The sequence below is a fragment of the Sitophilus oryzae genome, unplaced genomic scaffold, assembly GCF_002938485.1.
Source record: "Sitophilus oryzae breed Bouriz unplaced genomic scaffold, Soryzae_2.0 scaffold_2006_pilon_pilon, whole genome shotgun sequence".
NCBI classification, from domain to species: domain Eukaryota; kingdom Metazoa; phylum Arthropoda; class Insecta; order Coleoptera; family Curculionidae; genus Sitophilus; species Sitophilus oryzae.
This window is the reverse complement of record NW_022146732.1, coordinates 2,524,298-2,538,669: the sequence shown is the minus strand read 5'-3', so window position 1 is coordinate 2,538,669 and position 14,372 is coordinate 2,524,298. Positions and strand designations below refer to the sequence as shown.

The 14,372-nt window shown below is 31.2% G+C and overlaps 1 protein-coding gene across 2 annotated transcripts in view; it reads right to left on the bottom strand.

Moving 5' to 3' along the window:
- Positions 1-5,773: 5,773 nt before the first annotated feature.
- LOC115883961 (homeobox protein abdominal-A homolog) overlaps positions 5,774-14,372 on the bottom strand; it is a 114,614-nt gene continuing 106,015 nt past the window's right edge. For both annotated transcript variants that reach the window (XM_030902382.1, XM_030902384.1), the window contains exon 3: positions 5,774-6,731. In XM_030902382.1, coding sequence (XP_030758242.1) covers positions 6,328-6,731 — 404 coding nt within the window. In that variant the 3' untranslated portion in view covers positions 5,774-6,327. The remainder of the gene's footprint in view (positions 6,732-14,372) is intronic.

The following is a 14,372-nucleotide window of genomic DNA, read 5'->3' as shown; positions in this document are numbered from 1 at the left end:
CCTATTGCTCCGCCCAACTAACCAACCATTCGTGTGGTTTAAATGTTTTGTTCATTAGTTATTATGATTTACAGTAATTATGTTAAATTATACAAATATTCTCGTTGATTATTGATTTTAAATAAATTTGACCATGTCCTCCAATGAAACTGCGAGTTGCTTAACTCTAATAATTCTAATTCTGAGCTGGCAATTGAGCTAGATGCTTTACCTAGACCGTTATTCAGAAGCTACAAATCTATCGATGAAAATATGCATGAAAATTTACTTCCTAGCACACAAACAGAGGATATTGGTACACAGGTACAGTATGAAGTTTATTATAATGCTTTTCTTAGCTCTAAATCAAATATTTTTTGGTGTTTGCACGATCGTTCGATCCTTACCACTTTTCATCTCGCTAGCTCGTGTGTCACGACCTTGAATTTTTACTCCCACTGCGCGTAAAGAAGTTTCACTTCGAAAACTATTAAAAATAAAATATTTATAATTTCAAAAATGATCTACCCAAAGTATAACTGATTATGTATATATTAAAGATATAATATTAACCGAAATGTTTTTTTTTTCTCGAAAAACCTAAACCAAAAACTGAACGGCGTATACGTGTATATTTTTACAAATACGAAAACACAAAAACGAAAATAAATGTACACAATGATATAAAATATTTGTGTGTTTTTTTATCATATATCCGAAATATTGTACAGTTTTACGTATCTATATGTGGAGATGCGGTCCTTGATGGACCAAACAACTATTCGAGATAGTGTGTCGATTAAGATTAAGATTAAAAACAACATCGACCTCATTGTTAACCTAGGAAAGTAGTTCTTTACAGGAAAGTAGACGGTGTTACTACTACAAACTAACGTGTTTTAAAATTGTACTGTTTCTCTAATAATTGTATTTTTTTAAATAATTTGTTATTATAATATTAAAATATACTAGTCCTATGATTTCTATTATTTTTTTTTAATTTGTGTGATCTTCAATATATACAGGGTTCTTCACCATATACGACACGGAGTATTGTAACTAAACGATTAGATTTTTACAAATTGTAAGTTTTGGGTTGGCTGAAGGACTATTATACCTATTATTTAAAAATATTTTGTGTGTCCCAAATAAATAAAAAATATCAAAGTTGTAATTTTTTAAATAGAACACCCTGTATATTATTACATTTTTAGCTTCTACGATTAAAATAAAGGTAAATTTGATTAAGGTTTATCACGCTTTTACCTTACGGTTTTTGAAATATTTTCAATTTAGTGAAATTATAGTAAAAATTTTAAGGCTTCATTTCTCCAAGGGTATCAACGTTTTTAATACTAAACATTTACTGAAGTTTATTTATTGATCAGTTGTTGTGTTGCAATAATAAAAATAATACTTCCTCATACAGAGCGTCTAAAAATTTATTTTAAATAACTTTTTTAAATTTAAATGAAAAACCCTGTACATTTTAGAAGAATCAGATGCACAATATAATTCTCTGTCACATTGTGTTTTACCATTTTTTACCTATCCCTTCATGTTTTCATAGAAAATGCATTTTCTTATAAATTAGACCTCACTGTCATACTGCCATACTCATACATTGTATTACTTTTTACCACGCTGTCTAATACACATACAAAATTCAGTTTTTTAGTATTTGGAGCAATTATTATTAATCAACGCAAAAAGTCAATTAATGTAGTTTGAATACTGAAATCAGATTAATTGGTCTTCTTTAACAAATATTTAAACAGTTTTTTTTCTTATTTTTTAATGAAATTAACGAACCATATCGACAATATTAGTATTTATACTCTTTAAAAATTTGTTACATCTTTAAAAATAATCCAAAATGTCAATATTCGATAGGTATATTGATAAATGAGGTCTAAATTTTAGAAAAATACATTTTCTACGAAAACTTGAAGAGATAGGTAATAAATGGTTAATACAATTTGATAGACAATTAAATTGCGCATCTGATTCTCATAAAATATACAGGGTGTTCCATTTAAATTAAACAAGTTATTGCCGTTTAAGAGTAGTAATTATTTAAAATAATTTTTAGACACTCTGTATAAGGTAGTATAATTTTTATTATTGCAACACAAAATTTAGTAAAGAGAAATACTTCAGTACAATATTTGGTTTTAGAAACATAAATGCGCCTAGAGAAATGAAGCATTAAAATTATTACTGTATTTTGACAAAAACCTTAAAAAAAAGGTTAAAATGCTGTAAACCTTAATCAAATTTATCTTTATTTCAATCGTAGAAACTAAAAATGTAATAATATACAGGTGTTTCATTTAAAAATAAACTTTGATATTTTTTATTTATTTGGGACACTCTGTATCTTGTAAAAATATTTTTAAATTGTAGGTCTAATACTCCTTCAACGAACCCAAAACTTACAATTTGTAAAAATCTAATGGTTCAGCTACAATACTCCGTGTCGTATGTGGTGAACAACTATTTTATTTTGTATTTTCTTAAATCTTCTTTAGATTCTTTGTAAATATCTTTTTAGATGAGTATTTTAGAGTACAATATCAATAAAAACAGTACAATTTCAAAACACCCGATATACCAACTCTTAATAGTAAATGCATAATCTCTATTGTAAAGTTATCAATGAAAGTATATTTTCTTGTATTTAAATATTCGTTTCTAAATTTTATTATATTATAGGTTTGTTCTACCCTGACACCAAGTTACGTATAGAGTACTAGACATACTTTTTTTTATTATTATTTTTCCAAAAAATGGGCATTTCACTGGAATATTCTCGTGGAATCTTGCAAACATGTAAAAATATATATATTCTGTTTTTGATGACGACGGTTTTGCTGCTTGTGTAAGCTTGGCACAACATTAAAATCAAAGAGAATAACATGTTTAACTTAATTTAGTACGTATATGGCTAATCCAAGACAATTCAGATTCAAGACAATAAATTTAAACAATATAGGTACAAAAATAAATGGAACAGAGTTATTGAAATGTCTTTTTATTTTTAAATTTCTTAATATTATCGATTTTTTTTTCAAACTTCACATAAGTATAAATTTCTGCGACGTGATTGACAATACCAAAATGTCATTTTAACGCCTAAGCACAAAAGTACGAATATATATTATTAAACTGAATTAAAGTGTCAAATTCAACGAACGTAACCATAGTTTCTCGATAGATAATTACTTACAAGATATTACTTTTAAATTTTTTTAAATTATTTGGAAATTTGGAAAAAATCATTTGTGGCGTTTGAAAAAAAATAGCATGTTTTATTCAGAGTAAAAATGACTTTTTGTGCCTAGCCTGTACGTCAAATGTATAGCCTCGCCCCAAAAAGGATCATTTTTATTCCTAATAAAACAATATAATATTATGTACTATTATATTGAAACAAAAAAGTAATAATCGGAGAATCAAGTCCAATCGAATTATGACAAATCTAGAAAAAATTAACAAATATTCAATAACTCTGTACCATAACAGAACAATATACATACGTATTATTTGAAAACCTTAACCTAAAAATAATTTATTGCTGTAGATATAGTCAGTTTTACCCTCAAAACCAAAATATATAGTACGTTTCATTTTAAGGACAAAAAAAAACAGATTTGCAAAATAATAACCTGCCTTGCGTGGTCGTCCATTTCGAAAATCCACAGATCTCGATAAAATAACTTACTAAAACTACCTACGCCGAAAATTCGGATCTGTGGACAAACGAAATTGAAGACTTGGAAAATATCAAACGCCCCCAAAAAATAACAAATAAAGAAATCACAACAATGTTACTCAAAATAACGTTAAATAAAATAATTATGTATTTTTTATCGATCAGTATGGACTAATCGCTGATTGGTAAAGAGTTGATTTCTATGAGATGATATTAGCAAAATTAATAATGGTATTATTCATGTAGATTTTTAGTAATTAGAAAACACTTCGAAAATATTAACATACCGGGTGTTGCATCGTCGAGCGGGACATAGGAAATCCCATGTAAATTTTAATGGGGTCAATTATTTTAGAAAATTATTCTATTTAGGTTAATTGAAGAGCACTAAAACCCACATTCAAAAGAACAAGTTTAGATATATTTGATTAGGCCGTTTACGAGTTATCGCCGATTTCTTTTTAAATATTTCTCCTTTCTTATGGCCCTGTATTTACTTATGAGCACCAGTCATGAAGTTGTCATTTCAGAAATTTTTCTATTTAGTGCTTTATTTTACTTTAATTCATATTAATTCATATTTATAAATACATCTGTAAGATTTCCGATGTAGGAATGAGTTTTCAATAATAATAAAGCACTAAATAGGTAAATTTCTGAAATGACTTCATTTGACAGTTATCTTTTACCTTGACTGGTGCTCATAGGTAAATACAGGGCCATAAGAAAGGAGAAATATTTAAAAAAAAATCGGCGATAACTCGTAAACGAGCTAATCAAAAATATCTAAAGTTATTCTTTTGAATGTGAGTTTTAGTGCTCTTCAATAAACCTGAATAGAATTATTCTCTAAAATAATTAGGGAAGCCAATAATTAACCCCATTAAAATTTACATGGGATTTCCTATGTCCCGTCCGACGATGCAACACCCGGTATATCTTCAAACATAGCTTTAGTATGACAATTGGATATGGAACTTTTGGTGTTGGAACAGCAAAATAAAACACTAATTCATTATAATACACCAAAATACTTAATTTTTAACAATGGCGTATTCTGGAGAATTAGTGTTTTACTTTGTTATTTTACTGTTAACATAGCTTTAGTTAAAAATACATTTTTTTAATAATTGTAATAAAAGAGACTGGTGGACTCCGATAGCTTCAAATAAATGATTTATATTATATATATTTATATTTTTTATATAATAAAGTCATAGAAATCAGCTCTTCAATCTTAAAAACTAAAAAAAGAGAATACTTTTTTAAAATTAACTTCAAGTATAAAAATAATAACGTGAACACACTACAAAAAGTATTTACAACGAATTATTATATGTAACACAGAAGAGGAAAGTGAAACGTAATAAAAAAGCCTAGCTTTTTTCATTAGAAAACACAAAAATTAATAAAAATATAATCGTTCTTTTTTAACGTGCGCATTTGCTTCCTGCGAAGTCCCAAATTATAACACAAAATTTTCCATTTTTTCGTCTTCTTCTTTTTGTTGCATTAGAGAAGAGCCTTTCTTCTTACATTCTAAATCGCTCTTTTATTTCTTCGTTCATTTTGCCGCAACAAAAATGTCAAATAACCGAGAGAACGATTCGAGAACATAAATTAAAAAGCGCAATAAATTTTTTAATGGAGTTTAAATTTAATTGGACGAATTTAACAGCTGTAAATCTTCTTAATTAATGTCTAGATCTTTTGATAAAGTTTTTGATTTGTTTCTTTTTGGGTTCCGGTTTTAGTCATTCGAAAATTTATAATATATGGACCGTTTTAAAATTTTCGTTCACAAGATAATATAGAAATTACCGGTCTATGCAGAACTCTTTTTCTAGATATTATGATGTCCTTCTACAGCATATTCTACAGATAAAAATAAAAAAAAGTAAAAAAGTTCATATAAAATTGTGTTCTAAAATGTTTCGTTTTGGAGTTATAGAGTGAGAACTTTAACTTCGTTTTTTTTTAAATAATATCCGAACTTTGAACAAGGAATGTCCCAGAGAGACGTAGCAGAGATAGTAGGCGTTACCCAGGGTGTTGTATCGTAAACATATGCAAGGTACTTGGAACGAGAAACTCTCAAGAACAGGCCCAGACAAAGTCGTCAAAGAGTCACAACTGAACAAGACCGCTTTGTGTGCCAGATTGTGGTAGATTTCCTATATTAATCCGGCTATACCCTTTATACGAACTTTTTTACTTATTTTTATCTGCAGAATATGCTGCCGTAAGTTTTCCGAGTACAATTCGGACCACCCTGTATATCACAATATTCCATAGACATAAAACTACTACATATTTTTAGAAACAAAAGTGTTGTTTTGTTTGTAGACCGACAATATATTTATTGCAAATTGATTTTGACGATTCATTTTCATAATAAATTAAGAAGATACCTATTAACAATCGTCCAATTCAAATTTAAACCAAAAAATTCAATAAAAAAAACGAAAAAAAAACATTAGAAACTTAACACGACTTATATACACTTAAAATACATATACCGCCCAATTACAACACCAACAAACACAACAAAAATAAAGTTTTAACTGTTCTTAATCCAGGAAAACCAAAACAGCGTTACTAAACAAAAAAAAACATCACTAAAAGTAAAAAACTTATGTCGGAACCTTCGTCACGGTCTTCAGTAGATCCGTAGAAGACTCAGATTTCGTCAGGTTCATCTTCATCGGATCGTGATGATGCTGGTGTATACTGTCGCTCCCTAGACTGTTCTGTTTCTGTTTCTCCTGTTGCTGTTGCTTGTGCCTCTCCTGCTCTTCCCGCTCTCTCCTGGCCTGTTCGTTGATCTCTTTCACTGCTCGCAGTTCCTTTTTGAGCTTCATCCGACGGTTCTGGAACCAGATCTTGATCTGTCGCTCGGTGAGGCACAGCGCGTGCGCGATCTCTATTCGCCGCCTCCGGGTCAGGTAGTGGTTGAAGTGGAACTCTTTTTCCAGTTCCAGAGTCTGGAAGCGGGTGTAGGTCTGTCGGCCGCGCCGTCTTGGACAGCCGTTGGGACCTGGAAGAGATAAGAATATAGAATTAGAAGAGTTACTTTTATGAAATCGGGGTTTGTTATAGCAAATTTGAAGTAAGAGCTCTTTCATACGTAGCCACTTGTATCCCACACCGGTGTTTGGTTTGGTTTGGTTGTAAAAAGAACTTTTTGTTACAGTAAAAGAAAAGATTATGACAACACAATTATAAAATATACCTTTTTGACATGGGCGCCGGAAGAATGAAATTTAGGGGGGAGCAAGGTAAAAATGAATAAAAAATTGACATTTTTGGTAATTATTGGGAAAACTGGAAATCGTCCGATTTTCACCAAAATTGGTATACACCCTATTTTGAAGTCGTAGATTACGAATCTGAACTTTTTCCTTGGCAGTCTCTTACCGTTTTTCAGAAAAACGGAAAATAATTTCAATATCGAATTTTTCTTAATTTCTGATATTTTTAAGGTTTTCTAGCACACATTTTGTTAGGTATTCAATAATCAATAATGTTTTTGCTATTTTCTGTTACTTTTTTAACCAATTGTAGGCATAATAGAGGAAAATTTGCTAAAATAAATTTGTAAACAATCTGAAAATGTTAGATTATAGCTTTGTTCGGGTTCTTGTTATTACCGATTCTGAACCGTCCAAGAACTCTGCAGCGCATGCGCAAATGAAATAATGTCTTCATATTTCCTTCTGCGCATACGCATCACAGTTCTAGGACGGTTCAGAATCGGTAATAAGAGAAACCCGAAGTAAGTTTATGTGTTTCTGGCATTTAAAGCAACGTTGCCAATGCTAAACCTAAATTTAGCGTGTTTTTTTTCGCTCATTCTGCTCAACTGCTATTTTACCAACGAGATCTGACTATGTACGAAAGAGTTTTGATTGCATTGGTTACAACTTCCATGCAGGGGGTGTTAATCTTTTGTTGTTATATTATTAGATTAACTAAAAAAAGATAAACCCCCTCCGCAAAGAAGTTAAAACCAATGCAATCAAAACTCTTCCGCGTAATTTTGTGGATATGGGTGTATATTTAATTATTGTCGATCTCATAATAGGTAATTTATTTAAAATCCCTAATCACCCGAAAAAATAGAAGATATGGCAACGTTGTAAATTTTAAAATTTCTAGATTAGGTCTAGAATATATTTGTCTCTCTTATTACATAGGAGAGAGAAAGAAGGATATATCAAATGTCAAACTTCCATCTGGTCTCAATTTTCTTTGCTATTTTGTTAAGAAAAGTGTTTTTCAGTAAAATGTTGGACACTTTTCTATCCCCAATCAAGTGTGGCTTTTAGATAAACTATAATATAATGAAAATATAGTGAAATTATTACTTTATAGGGCCGAAATTAAGAAAAATTCAATGTTGAAATAATTTTCCGTTTTTCTGAAAAACGGTAAGAGACCGCCAAGAAAAAAATAGATTCGTAATCTACGACCTCAAAATAGTATGTATACCAATTTTGGTGAAAATCGGACGATTTCCAGTTTTCCCAATAATTACCACATTTTTTATTATTTTACAGGTGACACCTAACAATTTCATAATAATGATTATTTTTTTTACAGATGGATGCAAGAAGATTTTATTTTTATTGTTTCAGTGATCCAGGGGGGGGGCAAATGCTCCCTCTTGCCCCCCCTGTCCGGCGCCCATGCTTTTTGATATCTCTCAGATAATAAAGGGTGTACCAATAACTTTTTTCTTTAGTCTTCTTCTTCAGCACCGTTGAATTATGAACAATACAGTCAGTAATATTACTTGACGCCCATTTTTAAAGTATATCTACTAAATTTTCTAGATATAATTGGCTGTAAAAGTAGCTTTGTGTGAAAGATAAGACAAGTAAAAGTTGTTGATGATTGAACCAAATAAAGACTGAAATTTCATAGACTTCGATGATTTTTTGTCCTTAAATACAGGATAATGATTTTTTTACCGCTCTAATACCAATCCGTCACTACCCTTCATAATAGAAACCCTTTTTTACTATGCCCAACTTTCACCAACCCGAAAACCCTTTTTTTCTTCTTAGGTGAAAGTTTCGACGACTGTTTTTTAATATCGCCCTTTTCCTCTTTTTACCTATCTTGAATAGAAGGGTTTTATGGTCCCTTATAACTCTTTAAAGGGATGCAATAAAAAAAAGAAAGTTTGTTCCATGGTATTAGGTTTTTGGAGGTGTTCCAGTTCAATACAAGAAAAATAAAAGGGTGAGAAGAAGATATATATTTTAAATGTAAGGACTTAAAAAATGTGAGTCAGCATATCACGTTTGGTTTTCTCTTTTTTAACTTTCGAAAATAATCGAAATAACTTTTTATCGAGATGCCTGTTTATTTTTTCTGATATTAAAAATGTGTGTTTAATTATACCGGGTGGTGCAACGTAAATAGTCTTTTAAAGGTCTGTGCATGCTAAATGTACTATTATAATATGTAATAATTTATTCTGAAATATAAAAAGATTTAAGTCATTTTAGAAAAAGTCAATTAAAAATATTTGTCTTATCTTACAAGACTTAAGTCATTAAAAATATTTAAGTCTTTTTATAAAAGCCTTAAAGTAAAAGTTAAGTTACATTTTTAGCGTAGTAGTAACTTAGTAGAATTTTATTGATTTTATGGAAAGCACTGTTGACTAAAATGTTGTATCCTGTAGGATCATAGTTTCATAGTTGTCGATTTTCGAAAGAAATCAGTACATGTATATTATTTCGTATATTTTTCATTTTGTTGATTTTATGGAAAGCACTGTTCATTAAAATGTTGCATCCTACATTATAAGGCTTTTTTCTCTCTACAGTTTCCTGTTTCACAATGTACCGTTTGTGTCCAGGAAGGGTTCATAGTTGTCGAGTTTCGAAAGAAATCAGTACATGTATATTATTTCGTAATATTTTTCATTTTATTGATTTTATGGAAAGCACTGTTCATTAAAATGTTGTATCCTATGCTATACGGCTTTTTTCTCTATACAATTTCCTGTCTCACAATGTACCGTTTGTGTCCAGAGGCGCTATTCTGTACAATCGTCGGTATCGGTAAGTTACGACAGCTCTCGGTACGTATTTGTATATAGAAAAATGTGTTAATTGTTAGTTATCATAGTTACCGATCGGTCAATCGCAAATTTGTACCGACGAAAATCGGTATCTCTACCGTGCCCTTGTTAACCTCACGGTAGAGATACCGAGAGTTGTCGGTACAAATTTGCGATATCTGTCAAAGGGCCGATCGGTAACTATGACAACAACAATCAACACGACGCTCATTGGCCGCACGTACCGATAGCTGTCGGTAACTTAACGATACCGATGATTGTACAGAATAGCGCCCCAGGAAGGGTTCATAATTTCATAGTTGTCGATTTTCGAAAGAAATCAGTACATGTATATTATTTCGTATATTTTTCATTTTATTGATTTTATGGACAGCACTGTTCATTAAAATGTTGTATCCTATAGTATAGAGCATGTTTCTCTCTATAATTTCCTGTTTCACAATATACCGTTTGTGTCCAGGAAGGGTTCATAGTTTCATAGTTGTCGATTTTTGAAAGAAATCAGTACATGTATATTATTTCGTATATATTTCATTTTACTGATTTTATGGAAAGCACTGTTCATTAAAATGTTGTATCCTATGGTATAGAGCTTGTTTCACTATACAATTTCCTGTTTCACAATGTACCGTTTGGTTTGGGTTCATAGTCCCATAGTTGTCGATTTTCGAAAGAAATCAGTACATGTACATTATTTCGTATATTTTTCATTTTATTGATTTTATGGAAAGCACTGTTCATTAAAATGTTGTATCCTATATTATAGGGCTTTTCTCTCTCTACAATTCCCTGTTTCACAATGTACCGTTTGTGTCCAGGAAGGATTCATAGTTTCATAGTTGTCGATTTTCGAAAGAAATCAGTACCTGTATATTATTTCGTATATTTTTCATTTTATTGATTTTATGGACTCTTTATGACTTACGACATAAGACTTTTTAAAACTGACTTGTTGTAGCTCTGGTTCCAGTTACCAGAAGATGCAGTAAGCGCCTTCAAAACGCAATTTTGTAGGTACTAAAAACCGAGTGGAATCATTGCTTTCAGAATTGGTTTCAATGAATGCAAAAATGCATTTCTCTTTGTGGAGAATACTTCGAAAAACAATAGTCTTTAAAAATTATCTACTGTTTTTTTTTCTACCTACATAGGCAAAATATAAGACAACCCTTGTATTAACAACATAAAGCACTAATCCTCCATAACATCCAAAAATTTATTTCAGTCCTTCACAATAAACGACTACAATTCTAAAAAAATTCTCCAAATTACATCACAGTCTGCTTTAATTACATCCACCTTCCCCAATAAATCGTTTTTCATTCCCCCTCTTTTGATTTATAACCTCCAATTCCATTGTAACCCCCATTTCACCCCCGCTTCGGCCTAACGCCACGTAGAATCGAGTGCTGGTGCATCGCATCAGCCCTCTCGAGGGGTGGTAAATCTAGGGTAAGGGTGGTCCAGGGGTGAAAGGAAGGGAACACAGTTAGGGTTGTCATGGAAACGGGGTACGCGACTGCCATATTGCGCCCGGATTCCATTGTATGGACGGGTAGAGAAGGAAAGACTGGGTGGGATTAAAAAAAATTGTGTTTTTGATAAATTTGTACAACATTAATACTGTAAACTGGGGTAACTTTGATGTTAAGTGAGAAGATGTTAAATGACACTGCTTAAGTTTAAATATTAACAATATTTTTTCCATAGCGAGTAACGTTTTAAAAAATATTCGGAAATTGTTATTTCAAGGAATTTATTACGAGTAGAAAAAATATTGTGCTGGGTTGGCGTTGGTGTCTATGTAATTTGACAAATAAATAAAGCTGTCTCTTTAGTTGTCAGTTTTGAGTCAATATTTCTTAATTCTCTTACGTGTCGATTGCTGATTGAATTGGAGCCAGAAATTACTCAAAACGAAATAAGTAAATTACCAACAGATATTCAGGCTGGGGCGACAAACGCCATATCCAAACTACTTCCATTTAAATCCCGAGCATAACTATGAAAAGGAATATAATTTTTTTTTAATCTATCCTCGCTGTTAAAGTATCATTTAATCTACCCTTGCGGTTAAATTTTATCTACTATTTTTGATAGATATAAGGTAATTTTAACAGTTGCTATGGAAAAAATGTTTTTATTGCTCTATTGTAAAATGTTCATAATGTAAGCTATACAACACTTTGTGTGGAAAGTATGTACTCGACATCTTATAACTTGGTGCCTTAACCATCTTGGTAGGTTAAAAGTTGGCTAAGTACTGGTGTTAATAATCTATTACGCTGTACTGTCCGGGTCGCCCTCAGGCAGTGTTGCCAACTAGATAGTACAAAATTATCCGCCGCTTCGCTCGTAAAAGTCCGATTCGATTCGATCTGGTCCGACATCGCCCAAAAATCATCTTCGTGTTATTTTTTTTATGTTATTTAGAACTACACTGACATTTTAAAATTGTAGGTTAGAGGTTGGGAAAAAAATAATTATTATTAATAATAATAATAATAATATACTTTATTAGCCCAACAGGAAATCCCAATTACAGAGCTAAATCAGAAAAAAAAAAAAAAACAGAAATTCACCAATTGGCTCAAAAAATATATAAAAAACTAACATATAACAAAAATAGAATTAAATTCATCATATAGTCATAAATCAAATTCATCAATATTAACAGCTGATACAAAACCTTTTCACAAAAAATATATATAAAGAAAAAATATATTATATAATAAAAAGCAAATTAAATTGATAGTAGAGTTGATACCAAACATTATATGAACACAAAGAAAATTAGCATATTGAGCTAAAATGATCGCAAAGATGGCGAATCACAGAATCCACTGAATCAGCACTAATATCACATTTCGCGCTTATTGAATTATATAATTTACACATAGAATATAAAGGAGATCTTAATGCGATATTAGTGCGAGGAAAAGGCATATAAAATGTGACATTATTCTGGACTCCAACCTAGGCACCACAAATTTGAGCTGTTGCAGTAGGTATGGGCTATCGATCAAGTTGTTTAATAACTTATGTAAAAATTTAATATTGTGACAACATCTTCTCACCTCTAATGACTGAACGTCATACTGACTCAATAATAAGCCCTCGTCAATACCCCTTACAGGATAGGAACCACTGCTCTTATAAAACAAGAATTTCAAGAAGCGCCTTTGTGTGTTTTCTAATAATTTCTTATGAACATCATAATGCGGATTCCATACTATATCAGCATATTCAAGTTTAGATCTGACATAAGAGTAATATAAAACCTTTAAACAATCCACATTAGTAAATGTTCTACAATTTCGAATTATAAACCCCAACATTTTTGTGGCGTCGTTCTTTATTTGATAAATATGGGCAGTAAAGGAGAGCTTTGTATCAAACGTTACTCCCAAATCTTTAATTGTAGATTCGCAACTTAAAACTTGACTATTCACCCGATATTCAAATCGAAAATTGTTTTTTTGTTCGAATATGTCACCACTTTACATTTGGCTGAATTTAGATGAAGCCCATTCCACTCACACCAACTACTAACACGATCTAAATTTTTCTGTAAACGCTGGCAGTCATTCACAGACTCAATTAAACAATAAATTTTCAAATCATCAGCAAAGAGTAGCCTTTCACAATCCAAATAATAGGTAAGGTCATTAATATATAATAAGAATATTAGTGGGCCAAGGTTAGATCCTTGTGGAACCCCCAAACTTGCATGATAACAATCCGACATGTGTGCGTTATATGAAACAAAATACTTGCGATTAATCAAATATGAAAATAAGAAATCTATTAATTTATTATTAAAACCAAGACCCGCAATCTTTTTATAAAAACATTAGGATTAATTCTGTCAAATGCCTTAGATATATCAGTATATATCACATCAACTTGGTAATTATTATCCAAAGCATTTGAAAGAAACTGGGAAAGCGTCACCAAGTTAGTAACTGTCGATTTATTTGCCACAAATCCATGTTGATAGGGAGAGAGTAGATTCCTTGTAGCTGAGTAGATCCGACCATGCAGTGCGATCTCAAATACCTTAGCAAAACTCGACAGCAATGCAACTGGTCTATAACTCGTTACATCAGACACATCTCCATTTTTAAAGATAGGGCACACTCTAGCAGTTTTCCATATCGTAGGAAAAGTTCCCAATCTTAAGGAAATATTAAAAATTGTTTTAAGCGGATTTGCAAAAACGTTGCCGCAATCTCTAACAATAAATGCTGGCACATTATCATAACCAGATGTTAATTTAGGCTTAAGCTTTTTGATCGCCATTTCAACATCCTTGCTATCAAGAAAGAACATGCTAAAAATATCACCACTTGTGTTTCCCTCATATTTTCCATTCAGTGCTTGAACACTAGGTGTACGGTATACACTGCCAAAGTAATCAGCAAAAGCATTCACAATACTACCCGGTGTATCAAGTTCTTGATCCGCATAAGTCATTTTTCCAGGAATTCTTGTACAATCTTTTTTTCGCGTTAATATATGACCAAAAACGTTAGGATCATCATGAATTGAATTTTGTATGTTACTTAAATAATTCTTATA